This window comes from Apteryx mantelli, chromosome 25 (assembly GCF_036417845.1).
Source record: "Apteryx mantelli isolate bAptMan1 chromosome 25, bAptMan1.hap1, whole genome shotgun sequence".
Taxonomy (NCBI): domain Eukaryota; kingdom Metazoa; phylum Chordata; class Aves; order Apterygiformes; family Apterygidae; genus Apteryx; species Apteryx mantelli.
The window spans coordinates 4,142,404-4,166,369 of NC_090002.1; the positions used below are offsets into that span (position 1 = coordinate 4,142,404).

The following is a 23,966-nucleotide window of genomic DNA, read 5'->3' on the forward strand; positions in this document are numbered from 1 at the left end:
GGTCTGCCCCGGAGCAGCCCTGTCCCAGCAGGGACGGTCTGGCCCAGGGGATGTCCCAGAGTAAGCTGCTGTTGGGATCCATTTCCCTGATCTTCAAAGGGGCAGATGCTGAGGGGAAATACACCGGCTTTTGCTGACTGTGGCTAAGGGAGTTTCCTGGCAGCTCCAGGTCTGTGGTAGGCAATCCTTGGGTGTGCTTGTCTGCAGGTGAACGGGGAGGTGACTGGCCTCCCAGATGGAGCCCAGCCCACCACTGAGTACGAGACCCTCACAGCCAAATTTCACTTTGTCGACCTGGCTGGCTCGGAGAGGCTGAAGCGAACGGGTGCTACAGGAGAGAGAGCAAAGGAAGGCATCTCCATCAACTGCGGGCTGGTATGACCCTGGGGAGGCTGGCGTGTGGAGGGCAGAGGAGAGTCAGGGCCTGGCCAGAAGAGCCTGGGACACTTTGGGGTCCCGCTCAGAGCTGCTCTGTGCTGTAGGTGTTGCTGTTACCTCTGTCATGGTTTATGCTATCTGGCTCTGTAGGTAGGATTATCCATGATCCAAAATGCCAATGGGGAGGGCACAGCTCTCCTACCAAGGGCAGAATGTGGCAATAACTGAACTGTGGGGAAGGAGTACAGGTGGGCGCAGGGGTACAAATCCTCAACAGGTGGAGGTCTGCTAACTTGAGCTTAAGAACAACTTCAGGGTTCAGTGCTGCTTCTCAGTGTCCTGGTGCACATGAGAATGTGAAGCACAGCCCAGGGAAGGAGGGTGAATGCTGGAATGGGCAAAGGAAGCTGCATGCCTCCATCTGTTGCACCCCAAATCTGTGACACAATACACACCCTGGGCCTGAAATGCTGGGAATGTGACAGCTATATTCTCAGCAGAGGCTGAATTTGGGGGGGGTACTTTCCTTTGCATTGGCAGCTGGCCTTGGGGAATGTCATTAGTGCCCTCGGAGACCAGAGCAAGAAAGTTGTGCACATTCCCTACCGTGACTCCAAGCTCACTCGCCTGCTGCAGGATTCCCTTGGGGGCAACAGGTAAGGGTGTCCCATGCTGGGGCTGGCATGGACCATGAGTGGAGGGGGCTGACCCCAGTGGGGGAACTGTGGGGAGCTGTCCCCATGTTTAAGGGGACAAGGGTCTGTGTGTAGGTGTAGCTGTGTGGGAGCTGTATCAGGACTCAGGTGCGTTATGGGTTGTCCAGTGGGGAGGGAGTGCCTCCTGACAAGCAATGCTTGACTTTGCAGATTTAAATATATTAGCTGTTCCCAAATCCCAGATACAATTAGCCAGCTTTGGCAAAATTGCAAAACTCTCCTAAACCCTTGCTGATGTGGGAGTTGGCAGGTGGCATTGCCCAGCATGGGACAGCTTTAATTTCCTGCCTGCTTTGGGTGTGCTTGTTTAAAGAGCCCATTCTTTTCTAGAAAGCTTTGCACATGCTGGGCCGGTTTTTGGATGGTGGATTTTGCTCAGTGATGCTTGATGCTGTGCTGCTGGGGTGGTACATGTGAGTTCTGCCAGTGCCCCTGGCTCAGGGAGGGATCAAACCTGGTTTATACCTTGGTTATGAAGTAAAGAAGTGCCTAGGGTGGATATCTGGATGCAAGTGTCCTTCGTTGGGTCCTGAGGGAGGCCCATCATTGAACATGGCTGAACCTCAGGATTCATCCGCCAAGTTGGCATACAGCAGGGGAAACTGTCACCTCACCCTGACCTTTGTCTCCCCAAGCCAAACCATCATGATCGCCTGTGTGAGCCCATCTGACCGGGACTTCATGGAGACTCTGAACACACTCAAGTATGCAAACCGGGCTCGCAACATCAAGAACAAAGTGGTAGTGAACCAAGACAAGACAAGCCAGCAGATCAGTGCCCTGCGGGCTGAGATTGCTCGTCTCCAGATGGAGTTGATGGAGTACAAGGCGGTGAGTGGCCAAGTGAGCGGAGCCCTGTGGGCAGGCAGCCATAGAGGTGGGATTGAACCAGAAGCAGAGAGAATCCCCCTCATGTTTGAACTGGGGCCATTTTAGCAGGCAGGACCCTCCTGTCCACCACACTCTCACACTGGATAAGCAGCTTATATGTGGCCCTGTTGTGTAGCCCCTCTTCTCCATGAGCAAGTTCTGTGGCCCTGGACAGTTGGTCACTGCTCCAGAGATGACCACTGAGAGACTGTGAAAATGACAGTTTGCTGTTAATGGTGATGAATGTTTTTCTGAGCAGAGAGATCATTTCAGGGTTTCTTTTGTCCTTGTACATCTGTCCAGCTCTTGCTGCTTTGCTCTCCCTAAAAGCTAGCCCTCAGTTGGTGAATGGCTTGTGCCAAGTCATTTATCTCCCCACTGCAGGCCTCTATGAAGGCTGGCCTAGTGGTTAGTGCATTTGCTTCAGACACTGGAGATGGCAGTTTAATTCTTGCCCTGCCACAGGTAGGACCTTGGACAAATCTCTTGGGATGTTGAGGCAAGGAGAAGCCTTTAAACATCTCCTACCCTCTCTCTGTGCCATTTCTTTCTGGGTGTTTGAGCTCAGGCTTTCCTGGGGTTCCTACATTCTCGCTGCCCCTACTTTGGGGATTGGGGCCTGCATGGCCCCAGGGATACTATTGGTTGGCCCCCACCTCCTAGCACATCCTGCGCTCAAGGGCTCCTCTTCTCTCCCCAAAGGGCAAGCGGGTCATTGGGGAGGATGGCTCAGAAGGCTACAGTGACCTTTTCCGTGAGAATGCCATGCTCCAGAAGGAGAACAGCACACTGCGCATGCGGGTGAAAGCCATGCAGGAGGCCATTGATGCCATCAACAGCAGAGTCACGCATCTTATGAGCCAGGAGGCTAACTTGATGCTGGCCAAGGCAGGTAAGGCTGGGCACATGCAACGCAGGGGGTCGACCCACCCAGCACAGCCAGGACGTAGGCCCATGGTGCCCATGACAGGGCCTGCATCTTGCCTGGACCGACTTGAGCTTCTGCTCCTCCAGGTGACGGTAATGAAGCCATTGGTGCCCTCATCCAGAACTACATTCGGGAGATTGAAGAGCTGAGGTGAGCCAGGCTCTGCCGTTCTCCCCTTCTGCTCACTGCTGGCAGGCAATGAGGTCTAGTGGGTTGAGCTCTTGTCACCTGGATCCCCTGGTGTGCTGGACCCTGCATTGGTGCATGCGGGGACTGGGTCTGAGCCCAGGTGCTGCCCTCCTCCTTGCTGAGGCCATGGGCTGGTTGGAGCTCCATGCCTCGAAAGGGTCACTGGGAATGCGGTTTGTTAGGAGGGGTTATTTGTAAGCCTCAGTGGAGCAGCTGCTGAGACCGCTGGTATCTCCCAAGCTGTGTGAATCCCAGCTTTGGTGCTGGTCAGTGCTTTGACCAGAGTTGTATATTGTGTGGCCAATGATGGAGGAGGAGAAGAGCTGGCAGGACTTTCTGATCTTTCCCAGGGACTGCTGGCTCCCTGGAGCTGGGTCCATTTGCTTGTTTCACACATCCCTCAGATGCTCCCTGTTCGCAGTGTCCTGGTCTTTTGACGCAAGATGAGTGGGGATGGTTTGGTAGTGACTCCATGCCTGACTCTTGCCTTCTTAAAAGCCAGACAGGTCTTCCCCTTTCCCCTCTTTGACCACATCCTGTCTCTGCTCCCTAGGACCAAGCTCCTGGAGAGTGAGTCCATGAATGAGTCACTGCGTCGCAGCCTCTCGCGCATCTCTGCCAGGCCCCCCTACTCCATGGGCTCGTCCCCAGCACCTGGCTTAGCTGGCCTGAGCAGTCCTGCTGCTTCAGTGGAGACAGAGGCCTCTGAAGTCCTCCGACGGGCCAAGCAGGACCTGGAGCGTCTAAAAAAGAAAGAGAGGAGGCAGCAGAGGAAGAGGTTGGCTCCTGTGTGACACTGGGAGAGGGCGAGGCTATGTGTCAATCCTATCTGTCCTTCTAAGGCCAGGTATCCTGCCCTCTTCTCCCCATCCTTGCTAGTTGCCACAGACAGGGAGCCCGGTCGCCTGGGTTCCTTTCCCCAGCACTGCCTCCCCCTCCATCTCTTTTTCAGGCATCCCACATATCCAGAGGTTGCTTTCCCAGAGGGGTCAAAAGAAGGAGGTTGTGGGAGGGGAGCGGGGGCAGTTTTTTGGGACCCATCCCCAGGCTCCACCTCGCTGAGACTCACACCAGCCCTCCTGCTCCTCTCCCCTAGCCCTGAGAAGGAAGCATTTAAGAAGCGGCCGAAGCTGCAGCAGGACAATGGGGAGGAGACTGATGAGAACGAGGCCGAAGAGGTAAGAGGGCACAGAGGGTGAACATTTGGGTGCTGAAGCATCATCACTACCCTGAGTGGGAGAAGGACCAAGGACTAGCCTGGCCCCGTGGTGAGCGTGGGGTGGGTCATGGAGCCAGGGACCCCATAAGGGCAGGAGCAAGAGTAAGGAATATCTGGATGCTCCCCAGCCTATCCTGTTGTGAAGCAAGGAGCCAATGTCCTTTTAGGCTCAGTTTTACCTGATGTCAGTGAAAGGGGGTGGGGGGATGCAGTGCTGCTCAGCTGGGAGAAGTCTTGGAGGGGGAGAGATGGGGCAGACCCAGGGCACAGAGTTGCCCATCTCTGCTGTGTACAATGGGGACTCCAGAAAGGGTGCTGCAGCTCCCGTACATCCTGTCTGGGAGGCTGAGGCCCATCGCTGTGGGGATGAGCTCCAGTTTGGAGATTGGGAGAGACTGTGGAGAGAAGGACAAGGCCATGCTGCAATCTGAGGCCTGGCATTCACCTTTTAGGAGGAGGAAGAACAAGATGAGAGTGGCTGTGAGGAAGAGGATGGGCGTGAGGATGAAGATGAGGACTCGGGGAGTGAAGAGAGCCTGGTAGACTCGGACTCGGATGCGGAGGAGAAGGGTAAAGTTCAGGGCCGCGTGAGCATCCCGGTATCTGTGGCTGCATTAGCCATCGTGTCCTGGCATTGAGGAAGGGAGAGTCCAATGGGCCTCTGGACCACATCTCCTGCAGGGGATGCAGTTGCAGAGGGTATCCAGGGCTCTTTGGGGTCCTGCTACTCCCCAGCAGTGTGCCCTGTGCCCCTTCCTCTTCATCTCCTTCTGTCCCCTCCTTGCACTATGATTAAGTGGGGCCATGGGAGTGATGCTATCCCCAGTCCCTCCCTGCCTGACTATCCGTCCTGGCCTCCAGCTGTGAATTTCCAAGCCGACCTGGCAGATCTGACGTGTGAGATAGAGATCAAGCAGAAGCTGATCGACGAGCTGGAGAACAGCCAGCGGCGTTTGCAGACCCTCAAGCACCAATACGAGGAAAAGCTGATCCTATTGCAGAACAAGATCCGGGACACGCAACTGGAGCGGGACCGTGTCCTGCAGAATCTCAGTGAGAACCACTTCTCCTCATGGGATCCCATTCCTGTGGCAACCAGCCCTAATCCCCCTTTCTGCCCCGCCAACTCCAAGCCAAAGCATCCACCCCTCCACACAGTCATGTGGGAGCAGGACTAGTCACCTGGAAAGCTCATGACCCCAGTGGTACTAGAGAGGTGGCTGGAGAGAAAGGGGAGGCGGTGCCTTTTCTGTCCTTGAACACTGCTTCCTGGGATATGGGGTCCTGTTAGATACTTGGGGAAACTGAGGTACTGAGGGACACATTGAGACCCAAAAGACCCAATAGTCTAGCTGATCTTGAGGCTCAGCAGATAATGGATCACACAGGCAGACTTCACATGGCTGTAGATCCACCTCCATGGCTTCTCTAAGCCCCTGGCAATTGTGGCATTAACTGCTATCCTGAAAGGTGCCCCCAGACAGTCAGAGCAGAGGGGATAAAAAAGGTCTGGCAAGATGAGGAGGGCACAGTGCCCTGCGTCCCTGGGCAGTGTGTGTTAGTGCAGAGAGAGCCCTGGGTGCATGGCCTTCTCAGCCCCTCTCCACACTTCCTCAGGCACCATGGAGTGCTACACAGAGGAGAAAGCCAACAAGATCAAGGCAGACTATGAGAAACGACTGAAGGAGATGAACCGGGACCTGCAGAAGCTCCAGGCAGCCCAGAAGGAGCATGCTCGACTGTTGAAGAACCAGTCCCGCTACGAACGGGAACTAAGAAAGCTGCAGGCAGAGGTGGCCGAGATGAAGAAGGCGAAGGTACCCAGGCGGGTGGCTGCTATGTGCTGGGATGGGGAGGGCATCCCTTGTGCCCAGTCTTGGGAGGAGTCTTCCAATGTAGCAGTGAGGCTGGAACTGACACAGCCAAGTGGGTAGGTGCAGCTCCCTGCTCTGCTTGAGGGAGAAATGATGTTCTCTACTCCTGGTGGCAAACACAGGATGACTGTCTGTGTGTGATGTGTGGGGTCCCTGCCTGCTGCATCCAGGGTGCTTGTGCCTTGACAAATGGCACCCTTCCCTTCCAGGTTGCGCTGATGAAGCAGATGCGGGAGGAACAGCAGCGGAGGCGGCTGGCGGAGACTAAGAGGAATCGGGAGATTGCTCAGCTGAAGAAGGAGCAACGCCGGCAGGAGGTTAGAGCTCTGCCCAGCTAGCCTGTGTCATACAGTCCCAGTGCAGGAAACTCTGGACTTGGTGGGAGGGTCTTGCTCTGGCACCCTGAGGTGCTCAAAAATATCAGTCAGTGAAACTTGGGGCACTGCTGCACCCATTGCGTTGCAAAGAGCAGCACAGCCTCGGCACAGGACACCTAATTGAACAGCTGCATCCTCAAGGCCTTCCTGTGGCTCCCAGTGTGATTGTCAGAGATGCTGTGGACTCCCCACCCTGCTCAGAAGGGAGTGCGCCATCAAGGCTGTCCAGGGGGCTATAAACCTGCTCTCTGTTGAAATCAGGAGTGACTCTGTTCACGTCCAAACAACTGTTCAAGAATCTGGTTCCATATGGAACTATGCCATGTCCTGGCTGCAGTGATGGGAGCCCTGGGACTGATATCATCGCTAGGGTGTTTGGGCAGCCCTCCCTTCCCCGGCAGGACTCTAGGCATCTGTTTCTCTCTTGCTCAGTTTCAGATCCGGGCTCTGGAGTCTCAGAAGCGGCAGCAGGAAATAGTATTGCGAAGGAAAACCCAGGAGGTGAGAGAGTGGCAGACATCTCTATTGGGTCAGGGGCCTCTGGGAGTTGTCTGAGGCAGACGGGGATCATCTCTACCTCCATTGGGGTTGCAGTCCAGGTATTTGACTTGGAGACAACCAGGCATTTGGAGAACGCTAGTCCTGGGGTTAGATTTCCCAAAGGACTGGGAGGATGTTTATGGCTGTGAGTAACCAGGTGGAAGATGACTGTGGCCAGCAAAGGAATTTCCCATCTCCTGGGGCAGCTGATCTTGGGCTGCAGGAGGATGGATGTGAGTCAGGAGGGAGAAATCCTCTGCGTGCTCTCTGCAGAGTTACACAAATGCCCCCAGGGCAGCATTCAAACTTCCATTAGAGCTGCTTAGCCTGGGCTTATTTCCCACCTTGGCTTTGCTATCTGAAGCACCCCTCTGTGTCTCAGGGCTTCAGGTCTCTTTAGAGCTGCTGCTGCTCTTGGTCCTGCAGAGAGTTGAGGTTGCTGAGGCAGGATTGGGCCGGGGATGCCTGTTTGACATGGGCACTCCTCTGCCCTGTTTTGGGCAGGTCTCAGCTCTGCGTCGTCTCGCCAAGCCCATGTCGGAGCGCGTCGCAGGCAGGATGAGCCAGAAGCCGGCCATGCTGGACTCCGGCGCGGAGGTCTCAGCCAGCACCACCTCTTCAGAGCCTGAATCCGGGGCTCGCTCAGTCTCCAGCATCGTGCGCCAGTGGAACCGGAAAATCAATAACTTCTTGGGAGACCCCTCGCCCTCCATGAATGGGGCTCGGCCTGCCAGGTCAGGACAGAGACAGGCTGGCTCTGCTGAGCTGGGGCTGCATGGGGTGGGTGATAAGCCTTCCCAGGATCCCCATAATAGCACATCTGGCTTTTAGCTGGGAGCAGGGGTTGAAGGCTAGTTCTTTATTGCATGTTTGACCTGTGTTGAGTTGCTGATCTGGTGACAGACTAGGCTGGCAGTGTGTGACTACCCATCACTTGAGCTTGAGCCCAACGCTGTGCTCCTATGAGTGTTACTAGGTTCAGCCCTGCTGTAATGATCTGTCAGTCTCTTGTCCCTGCCTTTGCTAAGGAGTAAGTAGAGTTAGTGAGAGCAGGCAGGGGTGATGGCAGATCTGAGTCATCCAAAAATCATGCAGATGCCTCCTCCACCCCTGCGTAGCCAGAGCCAGGGCATCCTTTATTGGAAAGTGCAGCTTTCTAGGAAGGTGTGATTGGGTGCCCTGACCCCTTTGCTCCTCTCTGGCTGTAGGAAGAAGTTCCCTAAGAAGGGGACAAGCCAGAGCTTCAGCAAGGCTGCCCGCCTCAAATGGCAGTCTCTGGAACGACGCATTTTCGACATCGTCATGCAGAGAATGACCGTCGTCAACCTGGAGGCTGACATGGAGCGGCTCATCAAGGTGAGGGTGGCATTGGGGATGGAGAGGGCTGGGCAATGGGTGTAGGGATGGGGGACAGCTATGCTGACAGTGCCAACCTGCCTCCTTTTCTCCCCCCAGAAACGGGAGGAGCTGGCGCTGCTTCAGGAGGCATTGCTAGGCAAGAGGACAAAACTGCAGACAGAGAGTCCCAAGGAGCAGAAAGGCCTGCAGGAGCTGAATGAGGAGATTGAGGTGCTGGGGGCCAACATAGACTACATCAATGACAGCATTTCTGACTGCCAGGCTACCATCATGCAGATTGAGGAGACCAAGGTGGGCAACTGGACCAGGCTCAGCCTGCAGAAATGGAGGCAGGAATGCAGAGTGGGGAGCATCCCTGGGAGGCCAGAGCATCCCTATGGCCTGCCCAGGTTGGATGCCTGGGCTCTTCTTCTAGGCCAACAATGTAGACGCTGACACTGAGAGGTTGCACCAGCACAATTATTTCTTGTTGTGTGGTTAATTGTGAACAGGAGCTCTGCCAGGTGCTTGCAGCTTCCTAACACATCTGCGGGTAGGCTCCCACCACCAGTGCAGAGCAGACAGCCAGGCTCTTCCCTCATGCCTCCTCCAGGCTCAGTCAGTGGGGATTCAGCAGCAGAACTGGAAAATTAACCCGGGTGTCCTGATGCCTCATACCCCACAGCCCTGAGAGATGTGTGAAAGCCACAGCCCCAGGGCTGTGGTCACTCATGTTCATGGGAGTTTGAAAGCATTTGTGGGGACTTCATGAGAAACTTCCTCAGGGAGGATCAGCATTTTTCCCAGCAAAAAGCACGGATTTTCTGTCTGGTTTTGACACCAGATGCTTTGCAAAGATGCTGTATAGCTTCCCGACTCTCCACTCCCCTCTAGTGGCTGCAGCCTTGGACAAGAGGCTCTTGTGCTGTCCCCAGCTTGTTCCTGGTTTGTGTCACATAGGTGAGCAGAGGAAAAGAGGCTCTTGTTAATTCAGGCTAGACTTTGGGCTGGTGATTTGAGGTGCTGTGAAACTGGGTGAAGCTGGTACCTGCAAATTAGTGTCAAATTAAGTGCCTGCACTAGGATGCCAGTGGCAGTGCCAAAGCTATTCAGGTTTTGATGGGAGTCTCAATGTCTAAATCTCCTCAACAGTCATTTGGGAAGACTGGAGCAAATGAGAGTCAAGAACGAATGAGTCCAGACAGGAGTGTGGCAAAGGTGCCACCAACAGCCTTGTGAAGCAGTGCTGGCTACTGTGCCCCCTGTCTGCCCTTCCCATGCCCAGCATCAGGGCTCTTGTGCTGCATTTAATTCCCTTCCTAATTCTGATTTTCAGGAAGAGCTGGATTCCACTGACACCTCGGTGGTGATCAGCTCCTGCTCCCTGGCTGAAGCCCGGCTCCTGCTGGATAATTTCCTGAAGGCTTCCATTGATAAGGTATGAGAGGACTGTGCTGCTTGAGGCAGGGGGCTGGGGAGGGTGTGACAGGGCCCTCCCGGGTACCCTGCTCCCATCTCGTCCTTGTGACAGTGGGTTTCTTGATGCTGCAGTGGTGACTGGGGTGCTGGGACATTGCATAGAGGGTGGGCCCAAGCTCTATGGAACCCAGAGATGGGGAGCTCCAATGTGTCTGTCTCAGGCTAACCATGGCCTTCCTTCCTGCCAGGGGCTACAAGTGGCACAGAAGGAAGCCCAGATCCGCCTACTGGAGGGGCGCCTGCGGCAGACAGATGTGACCGGCTCTTCACAGAACCACGTGATCCTGGATGCCCTGCGCGAGAAGGCAGAGTCGCATCCCGAGCTGCAGGCTCTGATCCACAACGTCCAGCAAGGTGGGCCAGCAGCTCACAGAGGAGCCTTTGGTGAGGCAGACTGTGGGGCAAGGGCTGGGCAGGCACCCTTCCTTGGGCCAGGCATCCTTCCCCATGGAGCCTCCACCTCCTCCCTGTGGGGTGAGTCTAGCCTGCCTATGCCAGACCCCTAGTGAGCACTTGGAAATGCCACGGCTGGGGTCAACCTGTCCAGGCATCAGCCGCTGGGGTCAACCTGTCCAGGCATCAGCCACTGGGGCTGCACAGGCGATGCTTCTGGACAGGGAACTTGAGCTATGGCAGCAGAGCCACAAGGATGAGACATGCCATCTCGCAACAGCCTGGGCTTTGCCCTGAGCCCTGTTGCCATCCAGTCCAGATGGGACTTGGTGTAATGTGCTCCCCTTCATATCACTCACATGGCTTCTCCCATGTGCACAGAGAATGGCTACACCAGTACGGATGAGGAGGTCTCCGAATTCAGCCTGGCTTCAGATGGGAGGTGAGCACCCAGCTTAGCCCTGCCTGCAGCAGGCTGTGCCTGACCTGATAGTGTCTGTGGTGTGGCAGGGAGTCTGGTGCCACCCATGGGACCTCAAGGATGGATATAGATGAAGAAAGCCCCATCTAAGCTTTCCTGTGGTGTCTAGCTCTCGGGAGGGAGCGCAAACATCTCCCAGACTCCAACAGGGTATGAAGACTAGGTCATCCCTTGGGGAAAGGGTGCTGAGGAGCAGGAGGTGACCCAAGGAGTCTAGTGGATGGGGGTGGCCAGGTCTCTGAGTTCAGCACTGAAAATCCAGCTCTGCCTTCTCACGCTCCTTGCAGCTTCTCTCAGTCTTTCACCATGAAGGGCTCAGCCAGCCAGGATGACTTCAATTTCAAGGTGAGTTGGCCTTGCTGTGTGGCCCTGCCACAGGGTATGGGATGAGGGACAGATGGGCACACTGTCTGGCAGTGCTCCAGGGCTTGAGTTTGGGGTCTGCTTCATAGTCTTACTCTTGGAGAGCCAGGCTTGTGATATGGTAGAATGGTGGGGTCAGCTCTAGGCAAGGAGGATCCCATGCCTCCTGGTTCTGTGGTCTCCTGAAGGACTGGAGACTTGAGAAACATCCGCAAGGACACCCAATACCTTCCAAGTTTGTGTGGGCATCAAGCAGGTCCCCATGCAGTACCACATCCATTCACTTGTGGTTAGAGGTGGAGGAAATCCCACTGCTCTGCCCAGGCTGTCACCCTTTCTTAGAGTATGGAGAGCTAGTGCTGTGATGGGCATCCCAGAGTGATGCAGGGAAGCTCAGCCTCCCATGACCAGGGAGTGTGAGCAACTCCACCCTACAGCTTCCTGGCTGCACCCTGTGTCCTCCCCCATGCTGCCTGTGTCTGAGCCCTCTTCCCTGCTCTAGGGAGAGCCCAAGCTCTCAGGGCAGATGAAGGCAGTGTCAGCCGAGTGTCTAGGACCCACGCTGGATGTCTCCACCAAGAACATCACCAAGTCCTTGGCATCCCTCATGGAGATCAAAGAGGATGGGATCAGCTTCTCCATCCGAGACCCCTACTACAAGGAGAAAGTGTCCCGCACCATCAGCCTGCCCACGCGAGGAAGCACCTTGTGAGCACAGGGTGATGGGTCTCTGTGCACCGAGAGTTTCACGGAGGCGTGGGTTGGTGGGTGGGAAGCCATGTCCTGGCCCTCCAAAGCAGTAAGCGTGAGCCAAATTCTACATCCATCCAGGCCTGTTTGCAGCAAGCAATGGTGGGTTTCTCCAGCTGGAGATTATCTAGGAATATGTTGGTATCCTCTGCAACTGAAGAGAAGGGTATTCAAGGAGGAGAGAAAAAGGGGGGAACATGAGGGGCACTAATTCATTGCCCTGGGTTCTGTCATCAGCCTTCATGGGCAGCAGAATCCTGGCATCTTCCCAGGGTGCCAAAAGGATCTGTACTCATGGGATGACTTGAGAAATCCTCTGACCTTGTGATCATGCCTCCAGAGCACCCCAACTTCTGCATTTGGCCTGCTGGGGGAGGGCATGTGGGTTCAGCAGAAAGGGACGCAGCCCTGGGAAAGAGCAGACACTCACCATGCTCTGCTTTGCTCCAGTCCCAGGCAATCTCGTGGCTCAGACACCTCACCTCTGACAAGGAGGAAATCCTATGACCGTGGGCAACCTGCCAGGTGAGCTGGAGACTTTGCCATGGGGAGGCTGAGTGGCCCAGACAAATGGGGAAATGCCCGTTGCACTGGCTGTTGCTGTTTCGGCAGGGCTCTGGTGTACCAGCATGGGCAAGACAGGTTTTGGCACCTGACAGCTGAGTAACCCCATATCATGTTTCTGTTTAATCCTTACTGGCTCAGGCCTCCAGATGTTGGCTTCACACCTCCCTCATCCCCACCTACCCGCCCACGCAACGATCGCAATGTCTTCTCTCGTCTGACAAGCAACCAGAGCCAGGGGTCTGCCTTGGACAAGTAAGTCTTGGTGGGGCGGGTGGGTCTGAGTGAGGGGGATCAGTGCTGTAGCAGAAAACAGCAAATACCAGGTCCCACTGCAGGGTGTAGAAGCACAGGACCTGGGACGGCTCCAGCCAGACTCCTGCCACCCTCTTCCTTCACTGCTCCTCTCCACAAGGGAGCAGATGCTCTGCAGGGGCCAGGCTGGACTCTTGCCCCTGTCCTGTGGTGACCTGGTGTGTGCTCCCTCAAAATTGTCTGCTCACCGGAGCTCACAGGCCTGGGCTCTTGCTAAGCGATACTTGGAGACATGGTGGTGCCAGTTTTGGACTGCCAGGAAGGACTGAGGAGCAGGATGGGCTGGGGTAAGGCAGGATGGGGGGCTCACAGGAGGCTGATGAACTTGCACCAGTTCACAAATGCTGCTCCAACCACCCCCTGTGGCAAGTTGGGCAGTTGTCCATAAGATCAGCCCCCAACTTGGAGCAAACCTAGAAGCATTGATGTGCCCAGACAGAGATCTGCTGTTTGATCTTCATGTCCCCTCCTGCTCCTTTGCCCTCTCCCTTGATTCTCCATGTGTGCTTCTCTCTGTTTCTCTCTCTCTTTCTCTATCTCTTTGTCCCACACTGGCTTGGATGCAATAACAACCCTCCATCTCTGACTCCTCTGCTTCCTCTTCTGTTCTGGGTTTTCTCTCCCGTAATCCTGCTAATTTTCTGCCCCTAGGTCTGATGACAGCGATTCCTCTGTCTCGGAGGTGCTGAGGTATAGACAACTTTCTATTTATTATCACTTCTTCCTCTCCTCATCCTTCTCTCTTTCTCATGATTCCGCTCTCCCTTGTCCCTGCATGCTCCACCTGCACCTTGCTGCTCTGCCCCATCTCCCAGGACTCTTTTCCAGGCTGCTAGTGTGTGCTGTCCCTCTCCTCTTGGCATGCCAACTCCAGCATCTGATGCTGTCCCCTCTGTTGTTAGTTTCGAGCTGTTCTTGCTCTGATCAGCCTTTGGGAATGTGGCACTGGAAACACGTATGGCCTTTGGCTGGATGGAGGTGGTCACATGTTCTGCTCCACCTCTGGTGGGCTCTCATCAGCACAACGCCACAGTGTCCTATCCCTCCCCCCAGCTCTCCAGCAGGATGGTGTGATGCTGGAGCACTGGGGTGGCTCAAGCAATGCTGGGAACTGTCAGCATGTCCTTCCTGCAAGCATCTTCCAGGCAAATATCTCCAAGTGCTCCCCACACTTGGGTGTGCTTTCCCAGTGCTGGGGTGAGGATGAGTAAATATCTTTCCTCATCTTGCAGAGAGAAAAACCAAGTCAGTCTGCAGTGCAGAGCTTAGCCTTGGGGGTGAAGATGGCCCTGGACTTGTACCCCTGTACTATCCTACCTGCTGAAGTTACTTACCATCAGGGACACCTTTTCCCCATCCTCTAGGAATGTAAACCCTTTAGTATCTGGGTGTCTCCTTGCATTGCTTGTACCCTGAGCTTTCATAGGTGCCCAGTCACTCCATGGGGATGGCACCAGATACATGGCTGTGCTGGAGCATGCCAGGTCACCTAAGATGGTTTGCAGTTAGGCAGCAAAACAATGTTCATTGATAATATTTCACCTTGCAGCAGCCCTGCAGACCTGGGATTTCCGTTTGGTTTCAGTGTTACCTCATGATTGGGATAAACACTAGGAGTCAGGATAAACACTAGGGCTGTTTAATTTGGGTTTGCAAAGTACAGCTGGTAATTGAGAAAGGGAGGTCATATGCATGTGACTTCCAAGCCCAAATTAATGAGCCTACATTTGGCTCTGTCCTCCCAACTAATGCAAACCTTTCATGGCTCTGTGCCTGCCCTTCTCCAGCCCTGTGTCTCAGTTTGCCTACCTGTAAGAAAAGAATAGCACAGCTCTGGGCTCTGCTTCCAGGTGGAGGCTGTGCTTTGGGATCCCAGCTGGGAAGAGCTTTTGGTGGCCATGCGTGTGTCCCTTGGGGACTGGGAGGGTGGGACTGTCAGAGCCCAGTGCCCTGAGCATTGCTGCTGTGGAGGGGATTGGCAGGTGCTCTGTATTCTGAGGCTGTATCGTGCAGGTACATCTTTTGAAAAAAGGTTCAGCAGGGATCGATCCTCTTCTGCTTAATGCCAGTGATAGGTGACAGGGCTCCCGTGGCCATTGCAGCATGGATGCTGTGTGCAAAAAGCCACTGCTGTTCTTTGTCACCCTTGTGGTCTTAGAGCAGGGCCCTGTCTGTGGATGTCACCAGCCATGAACTGTGGGCTGCGGACTCCAGCCTCCAAGGAACTGGAGTGCTGCATGTTAGTACCTTGAAACATTCATTTTGAGCAGAGTCCCAGACTGGAGAAGGTGCAGGGTCCAGTTTGTGCCATATTGATCTGACAGCAGATGAGCTGTGACTTCTAGTTCCTTGGATCTGTGCTGGTGGGGTGTGAGAGGCTGAGCAGCAGAACAGAGACCACTGGCTAACCCTTCTTTGTGAATTCCTTTTCTGTATTGCTGGGGCAGAGACTGATGGGGATGATCATGGAGAGGCACGAAGGGTTTCCGTGAAGAGGTTTGCATGGGCATGTCTGGTTCAGACAGAGGGGCCCATCTTTTCAGCCAGCAGGTGGGAGATGCTTGGGATGAGGCAGTTCTCACCCTCCCATGCCTCTGGGACCATGTAGCGTGGTGTCTTTCCACACACAGACCCCAACATTCTTGTTCTCTCTTTCCCATGCAAGGGGCATCATTAATCCAGTAGGTGGCACCAAGAATGCCCGGACAGCTCCCCTGCAGTGTGTCTCCGTGGCAGAAGGACACACCAAGCCTGTGCTCTGTCTGGATGCCACCGACGAGTTGCTTTTCACTGGGTCTAAAGGTGTGTGGCAGGTAGAGAGGACGGGGGGTTGCTGGCAAGGGCAACAGTTCGGCATGGGGAAATATGCATGAAGTGCTTGGCGCCAGGGGGTGGTTCTTTCTGGGCCTCTGTCCTTTCCTCAGTATTGAGCCTTCCCTTGCACTGCACCAGTGCCAGGGCTGGCTGGCTCGTTTCCTCTGGAGACAGGGGAAACCCCTAAGCACCCAGGCCCATGGAGGGATTCCTCCAGTCTGACACTCTCGGGCACATTTCTCCTCCCACAGACCGGAGCTGCAAGATGTGGAACCTGGTGACGGGCCAGGAAATTGCTTCCCTCAAGGGTCATCCAAACAATGTGGTTTCCATCAAGTACTGCAGCCACACAGGGCTGGTGTTCACCGTGTCTACCTCATACATTAAAGTGTGGGACATCCGGGACTCGGCCCGGTGCATCCGCACCCTCACGTATGTAGCAGGCGGGAGTGACCTTGAGGGACCCTGGAACTGTGAGCATCTCTGGCTTTGCAGAAGCCGATCTCAGGACCTGTTGAGGCCCCAAGTGCTAGAGACAAAGCCCCAAACCAACTGCTTTAATGCCAGTTTGCAGCAAATGCACTGCTGCAGCCTAAGGGAGCAGGGAGGCTGGGGGAGACCTGGAGCCACCCTGCAATGAGGGCCCAGGGGAAAGAACCTTGAAGGGATTTGGGAGGTAGCAGACAGCTGCCTCTGGGGACATGCCTGGCAGTCCAAAGTGGGAGCTCAGATCTTTAAAGAGGAATTTGAGAACTGGAAAGGAGTGTGGGACAGGCTGTACCTACTGTCTGCCAACCCAAAGCAGGGCTCAAAGGTTAGCAGAGAGAGAGCTCAGCAGGCCAGGTTTACCAGCTCACTCCGCCACAGAGCTGCTTTCTCCATCCAACCTCATCTCATATGCCTTGGTCTGAAGGTGCTTCTCCCTCCCAGCTCACCCATGATGATGAGGCCAAATACCTCTGCCTCCCTGTGCTACCTGCCAGTACTGGCCAGCCAGCTCTTCCTCTTCCTACAGGGGGCAAAGGGAAATGGGAGGAGGAAAGAGCAGCCCAAAATGGAAACTGGGGGCAGAGCAGGATGCTCCATATCATGCACACACCCAAGGTACTTAGCTCCACTTTTCAGGCAGGGTAGTGGCCTGGGAGACAAAGATCTGGCTGATCCCAGGGTGGCCACAGAGTAAGTGATATCACAAGGGCCTTTCCAGACATAGAATCCACCTGTGCCAAGTTGGAGCCCAGTGATTCCATCCAGTTACTCAGTGAGACCCCAGTGGTTCTGATCTCCACAGCTCTCCACTTATCCTCCCTCCTTGATCTCTCCCTCCCATAGATCTTCTGGCCAGGTGATCTCTGGGGACGCGTGTGCTGGGACCACCACCCGCACTGTCACCAGTGTGCAGGGCGAGCACCAGATCAACCAGATTGCTCTCAACCCCACCGGCACCATGCTCTACGCAGCCACTGGCAATTCTGTCCGCATCTGGGAGCTGAGCAGGTGAGGGCTAGTGCCAGGAGTGGACAAGGTGCTGACACTCAACAGACACTGCCTGTTCAGGAGGGCCTGAAATGACTCCCACCAGGGAAAGTGAAAGCCCTTTTAGCAGTGGGGATTGCCTGGAACAAGGACTTTTGGGGAACTTTTCCTATGGGACCCAAGAGGTGAGGAGCAGCAGTGGGGCTGCCTGGGGTGGAGGGTTTATCTATGAGTTGGGCAAACCTTAGGAGAAGGGGAAAAACATGGAGGGTGAGCAGCAGCCTACTGGTTGTGCTGTTGTTCCCTCCCTGCCAGGTATACACCAGGTTGCTGAGCTTTTGCTTCTGCCTGGACTCTGCAGATGGTTGCTGGTGTGCCCCAAGGCTGTTCTTCTACTTCTGTCGTCACTAGGAAGTGGGATGTCCCTGCTCATGATCCCCCATGGGGACCGTTCCCTATCAGAGGGGCACCAGGCGTGTGGGGGTCTGTGCCTGGGAAAGCCCTTTGGAGGAACTTTGGTGCCCAGGAAAGGGTGAGCTGACCCAGTGCCATTTCTCTAAGGTTACAGCCAATTGGGAAGCTGAGTGGCCACATTGGGCCTGTGATGTGTCTCACGGTAAACCAGACTGCAAGCAACCATGACCTGGTGGTCACAGGCTCCAAAGATCACTACGTCAAGGTACTCTTCCCTGGCTCCTGGGCAGAACCCAATGTCCCATAGGGGAGCTCAGCTGCTGGCAACACTCAAAAACTCTTTTCTCCTCCTCACCCAGATTTCTGTTTTCCCCTCTGCCTGTGGCTTTTTGCTCATCTGCTCACCTCTAATCTTGCCTTTTACTTTGCTCCTGGTACACATGAAGCTTTGGAGGCAGGAGTTCTCATTCCTCAGGTTCTGTAGGTGACGTTTGCTTGCTATGGCTGACAAAGATTAGCAGCTTGCCCTGTCCTGCATAATTTTCCTCCCAGATACAGATACTTTGTGCCCGCTTATTCACAGCGCCAGCACAATAAAAGCTTCCCCCCTCCCTTTTCATTTTCTGCTGGTTTTAGCAGGTTGAACTGGAACTGACACCAGGGAAGTGGAGAGAAATGATAAACTGGGAAGGGAACCAGGATCCCACTCTTCTGACAGCTGCAAGCTGTTAGCTTGGCCCATGGTGGTGTGTAAAAACTCCCCATGAGTGAAATGCAATGAAATGAGAGCTGCCTTTGGTGGCAGACTTTCCCTGATAGTGGCAGAACGCTTGGTTAGACCTTAGCCCCCCAAAAGCCTCAATTAACCGCTCCCCTTTCCAGCAACAGTCTGGGTACTCTGAGCCTAGAAACAGAGGCTGATGGCCAGTTTTGTGAGAGCAGGTGACCTCCATTCCCATCTGAGGTCTCTCTCTCACTGCTTTCCCCCAGGTGTTTGAGATCACTGAGGGTATGGTGGGCAACATTGGCCCCACTCACAACTTTGAGCCCCCTCACTATGACGGCATCGAGTGCCTGGCCATCCAGGGAGACATCCTCTTCAGTGGCTCCAGGGACAACGGCATAAAGAAGTGGGATCTGGAGCAGCAGGAACTTATCCAGGTCTGGAGGGGAGTGGATGGAACAGGTCCTCGGGGTAATGTGGGGCAGAGGAGCATTGCTGCAGAGGGTTTAAGGGGAGATTCAGAGACCTGATATTAGTGTCTCCTGCGCTAAGCTAACCTGGAAGAGCACCTCTATTCCTTGAACTCTAGCAGGCCCCACTGTTGTGGGAAAGTGTGCCAGATGGCTCAGTCCTCCCCAAAAGTGGGTGCTACAGGGCATTCAGGGCTGCCAGTTCTCCCCCAGCATGTGGGCTGCGGCAGTAATTGCTGTTCTGGGTGCCATGTTCCTCTCTGAAGACAAGATTGTTGTCTCCTGCCCAAGGGACAAACCAAGCTCTGAGTCTTTGATCCAGCCCCTTGGCCTCCTAACTTTGCAACACCATCCCCAGCATGGGGGGCAGCAGTGGTCTGAGTACCCTTGCTTGGGTTTATGAAGCCCTTGTGAGTGCTGCAGATTAAATTGTTGCTGTAAGGATGGTCATGGTCTCTGTCCTGTCCCCCTACCTACAGCAAATCCCCAATGCACACAAAGACTGGGTCTGCGCCCTAGCCTTCATCCCTGGCCGCCCCATGGTGCTGAGTGCCTGCCGTGGAGGCATGGTCAAAGTCTGGAATGTGGACACCTTCACCCCGGTTGGGGAGATCAAAGGGCATGACAGCCCTATCAACGCCATCTGCACCAACTCAAAGCACATCTTCACTGCCTCCAGGTGAGCCTCAGGCTTTCTGGTCCCCAGAGCCCCCTGGGAGGGGCAGAACCCTGGGTGGAGATGTCATCCCTGGGCTAGGGTGGGTTTGCTCTGAGAGCAAAGGAAAAGTGGGTCAGGGAGGGAAGGAAGAGGGGATTCCTGCAGCTTTGTAGTCCCCCCACTCCTGCATCTCATCTTGCCAATGTTAGCCTGCCCCATGGCAAGGCCTGCCAAGCATGGCTCCCTGCTGGCGTGTTAAGCACTCTGACCCCAGCGCCTTCCCCTGCCTATGTTCTGGTGATGCCATGGTTGTCCCTAATACAGTGACCCATCTCCCTGGGGGCTGGTCATCCCCTGCTGCTCTTGGGGAGCTCTCCAGCAGCAAGACTCTGATATCTTCTTTTCGACCATGTTCCTTTTCTCCCTTCCTTTTTCTCTGTCTCTCTCTGTCTCTCTTCCCCCCACCTCCCATCTGTGCCACAGTGACTGCCGGGTAAAGTTATGGAATTACGTGCCTGGGCTCACCCCTTGCCTTCCACGACGCGTCCTTGCCATAAAGGGCCGTGCTACTAGTCTGCCTTGACCCTCCTGCTCTTTCTGTCTCTCTCTTGCTCATGCACTCTTTTTCTGTCTTACTTTTCTTTTCTCTCTCTCTCTCTCCATCTCTTTCTTCCTCTATCTTTCTCTCTGTTGCTTGCTTTAGCTCCTCTCTCTCTCTCTCTCTCTCTCTCTCTCTGGTCTGAGCTGCTTCTTAACGGTATGAAACTATTTTGCGTTTTTCTTCACTTGATAAATTTTTGCTAGAAGTGACTTACCCCTTTGCCCCAGTCATATCCCTGTTTTTGTTGGGGGTTTTGGGGGGGGGTTTTTGGTTTTTTTTCCCCCAGTGCCCATATCTACTGTGGCAGCTCTGTGGGAGCCATAGCCTGCTTGCATCCTTGCATGCATGACGGGGCAGGAGTTGGCAGTTGCCCCCCAAAGCATCCTGTACCCCAGGGAGAAAAAGCTCAGCAGTTCCCTGCAGTGTCACAGCTCTGACCCAGTCAGAGTTCCCTCCAGGGAGTCCTGCTGTCAGAGTCAGCTTGGGAGTCCCCAGAGATCATAATGTCTTTGTTCCCTGTCACCAATTGCTGCCAGTAGTGTGATCTGGAGGCTGAGCCCCATTGGGCGTGCCTGCTCCCCAACATGGATTGGGCAACCTCCTGCCAAAAGAAAGTAGCCTAGAAGTCTTGTGGGCTGCATGCTACCATGGGCTTGGGGTGGAGTGTGTGTTTCCCCAGCAGTGCCTCTCTGCAATGTGTCTGTGACTTTCGTGTGTGAAGCACCTCATTCACACCATCCCTCTCACCTTTGTTTCTCAGTGACTTGACAGTGAAGCTCTGGAGTGGGAGGAGATTGCCTACTGGATCAAACTAGGAGCTGCAAAAAGACTGGAAAAAGTGACAGGAGGGTGAAGGTCCTAGTCCCTCTGCCTCACTACAAAGACCTTATTGTCTACAAGAGTTCAGCCCAGGGATGGGAATTTCTTTGTGCCTGATCCCACGGGATGGATGATGTCCCATCTGGTACTTTGTGCACTGCCAGCTTCCCTGAGGAAGCAGCTTCGTGAGGCATTGTCAGCTCCCCTTTTCCTCCTGCTGCACCATCTTGATGGTTTTCCAGTGACCAGGAACTGTTTCAACTCCCTTCTCGCTCACCCTGCTATAACACTTACTGGGATTCCTGGGGGTCGGATTCCAGGCTAACCTCCTTGACTCCTTCTCAGAGACATCAGTTTCCCTTCTGCTCACCATGGGTTCATGCTGCCTTTGTCATAAGCTGTGCTCCTTCAGTCCCTGTGGGCTCCACGGCTAGTTCCTGCAGCAGTCTGTCTCCACTCCACAGTCTCAAGGCTGAATGGGTTTTGCTGGCCAGGATCACAGCATAGAAGGGGTTGAGTGTGATGCCCACAGACACCTAACCCATCACTGCACTGAGGGCTGCTTCTCTGGAGAAGTTACTCATGGGACAGCCTCTCTGTGGTAGTGGGTCTGCAGAAGGGTGTCCAGGTAGATCCATTCCCCGGAATCAGTCTACCTGGCCTCAATGGTTGGAGATGTGCATTTGACTCAGCTCACTGAGCTTCTTTGCTGTGCCCTAACTATGGACACAAGGAATATGGTAAGCCTGGGAAAATCTCCCTTGGACAACTTCAAGACAAATTTGCTGCAAGTTCCCTTCACACTCTCCAAGGCCTAATCATAAACTTAGCTGATCCATTGCTCTTGAGCTCTTCCCCATGTGCCCATTCCACTCTGCAGTGGTAAAGGCAATTGCTGCTCAGCCCTGCTCACAGCACCTTGGGTCTTAACAAGCATTTTGTCGTGGGTCTCTGAAACATTTGAATCCCCCTGGAGGCTGGAAATACGAGCAAAAAAGAAAGTTACTGGGTGAAGAAGCAAAGGCTGGATTTGACATCCCCCCTGCCTCCCAGCTGCCTGTCTCATTTTGCCACTACTGGGAGGTGAACTTTCCCCAGGCTCTCCTCTGAGCCCCTTCCCAGGGAGGGCACTAGCTCAGGGTTGGCCCATCAGCTCCTCAAGAGCAGAGGCCAGGAGGCAGGATGGGTGCTGTGCATGACCGTGTCGGTCTGGGTTCCAGTAGAGTCCAGAGCTGGAGGATGCCCAGCAAGGCATGGGTGCAGCTGGAGGACAGGTGTGTTGTCTGTGCTTGGAGCAGGGGAGGAAGAGATTGCACACACTGGTCTTGCACAAAACCCTGATTCACCCCATGCTTGAAGGACGAACCTGCAGGGTCTGCATCCCCTGTGAATGATCTCACACAATCCAGCTTCCACAAAAGGCTGGGGGCTCCTTCCAGGTGTATGTTTCCCAGAGGACATCGCCACCGTTCTCCCTTTCTCCCATTCAAGGGGTCAGCAAGGCCCTCCTCTCCCACTGGCACTTTCCTCTCTCTCTTCCCCTTGACGCACTGGATCATCCCCTGCATCCTGCCCTGTGCCAGGCAGGGCTTGTCATGGGACAGCAGAGGAGACTCTGGGAAAGGCACTATCATGTTCTCACTTCCCTTCTGTCACAGAAGAAGCAGTATTTGAACTCTGATTTAAGGATTTCTCCATGTAATCCTACCAGTGCCAAACTGGGATCTCCAGGACCTGCCCAACTGTTTTTTAAAAACATAAACCATTTTCTCCCTGCTTTCTCCAAGCATGGTGACTTGAAGACCAGGCCCAGTCTTTTTGCCACCAAGCCTCCTTAAAACCATTCCAATTCTTCTGCATCCCAAAATACAGGAACATCTTTATTTATTTGATGGATTTTTTTTTTTGCCTTTTAGGAAAAAAAAAAATCCTGCTGCTGCATCCTGATGGAAGGCACGATGGCTTGTTTGTAGTCGTGATCCTGACAAGGACAGTGAACAGCCTTCTCTTGATAGTTATTGAGCCCTGCTCAGCCTGGGACTGGAGGCTGCTTTGGAGGTGAGGAAACCCCCTGAAGCCCCAGCACTTGGAGCTGACTCTGGCACTGCACAGGGTTTGATGCCAGAGGGATCCTAGTGTGGTAGAGCCTGAAGTTCTCGGATGCAAGCTCCAGGGCCTCTTCTGCCACCAGCTGATGAAGAAGTGATGCTGGTGCCCTGGGGAGGTGAGAGGAGGGACAGCTACTTTGGACTTTGTGTACACTGCTGGGACTGGGAGGGGGGCAAGCAAAAAGGCACAGGGTATTCCGGCCACCAGAATAACGCACAGATGTGAGATGGCTGAGCAGGAGCGAGGTGGTGTTAACCTCCGAGAGCACAGAGCATCTTGCAGAGGGTTTCTCTGCTCATTGCTCAGCCTATTCAACCTTCACTTGGCCGTGTGTGTGTGTGTGTGTGTGTGTGTGTGTGTGTGTGTGTGTGTGACTACCTGTAGCTAGGGCTTGTGCAGGTGGACCATAATGTGTTAGCGTTTACACTCAGATCTGCCAGTGCCTAATCTAAAGCCTCTCGATGCTGCTCCCTGCTGAAGTTGGTGAAGGGACCTGCTGCTGGGGGATTTTGTGTGCATGCTGCAGATGCTTACTTAATCTCCCAGGGGAGTGAGGGCCAGTCCTGGAAGATGCTGAGTGTCTGCCACACTGTTATGTCCAGCACCATGTCAACTGGGCTTCCAAACTTGGAGAAGACTCATGGAGGCTGTGCCTCTCCCTCCACTGGAGCTCCCATGCTGGGCACCTGCTTGTCAGGTTTTTCTCAGCCTGCAGATGGAGGAAGCAGGGTACCATAGCACAGTTGCAAGCAGATCAGAAGGGGAGGTATTTGAAGCAGGACTTGACTGTAGTCCCATAGCTCTGTGTGTGTGTGTGTGCATGTGTGTGTTTGTGTCTCTACCTGCATGGGTTGGTATTTCCCATACAGGAGAGTGATTCTTGGGTGTTGATCTGGTTTAGCTACCTCACGGTGCAAGCTGGGTGCTGTCATTGTTGGGTTTGGTTTGGGGGATGGGATGGGGTGGGGTGGGGGGTTGTGTTTTGTTTTGTTTTTTTTATTATTGTTGTTATTGTTATGATTTTGACACTTGAATTTGTCCTGGGGACACATGGCCTCACCCACACCTTGCTGCATCTCTGAGCCACCCCTTGCATCTCCCTTCCTT

General features: G+C 54.4%; 1 protein-coding gene across 1 annotated transcript in view; it reads left to right on the plus strand.

Annotated features, from left to right (window-relative positions):
* KIF21B (kinesin family member 21B) overlaps positions 1-22,372 on the plus strand; it is a 47,333-nt gene extending 24,961 nt beyond the window's left edge. The window contains exons 6-35 of the mRNA XM_067310566.1: positions 208-375; positions 919-1,034; positions 1,730-1,925; positions 2,667-2,856; positions 2,979-3,042; positions 3,635-3,859; positions 4,178-4,259; positions 4,753-4,870; positions 5,162-5,353; positions 5,918-6,117; positions 6,384-6,491; positions 6,984-7,052; positions 7,596-7,825; positions 8,300-8,447; positions 8,547-8,741; positions 9,766-9,867; positions 10,097-10,262; positions 10,683-10,743; positions 11,070-11,127; positions 11,648-11,853; positions 12,346-12,420; positions 12,601-12,714; positions 13,426-13,464; positions 15,440-15,576; positions 15,840-16,020; positions 16,921-17,085; positions 17,626-17,743; positions 18,469-18,639; positions 19,152-19,351; positions 20,692-22,372. Coding sequence (XP_067166667.1) covers positions 208-375; positions 919-1,034; positions 1,730-1,925; positions 2,667-2,856; positions 2,979-3,042; positions 3,635-3,859; positions 4,178-4,259; positions 4,753-4,870; positions 5,162-5,353; positions 5,918-6,117; positions 6,384-6,491; positions 6,984-7,052; positions 7,596-7,825; positions 8,300-8,447; positions 8,547-8,741; positions 9,766-9,867; positions 10,097-10,262; positions 10,683-10,743; positions 11,070-11,127; positions 11,648-11,853; positions 12,346-12,420; positions 12,601-12,714; positions 13,426-13,464; positions 15,440-15,576; positions 15,840-16,020; positions 16,921-17,085; positions 17,626-17,743; positions 18,469-18,639; positions 19,152-19,351; positions 20,692-20,746 — 4,149 coding nt within the window. The 3' untranslated portion in view covers positions 20,747-22,372. The remainder of the gene's footprint in view (positions 1-207; positions 376-918; positions 1,035-1,729; positions 1,926-2,666; positions 2,857-2,978; positions 3,043-3,634; positions 3,860-4,177; positions 4,260-4,752; positions 4,871-5,161; positions 5,354-5,917; positions 6,118-6,383; positions 6,492-6,983; positions 7,053-7,595; positions 7,826-8,299; positions 8,448-8,546; positions 8,742-9,765; positions 9,868-10,096; positions 10,263-10,682; positions 10,744-11,069; positions 11,128-11,647; positions 11,854-12,345; positions 12,421-12,600; positions 12,715-13,425; positions 13,465-15,439; positions 15,577-15,839; positions 16,021-16,920; positions 17,086-17,625; positions 17,744-18,468; positions 18,640-19,151; positions 19,352-20,691) is intronic.
* The last annotated feature ends 1,594 nt before the right edge of the window (positions 22,373-23,966 follow it).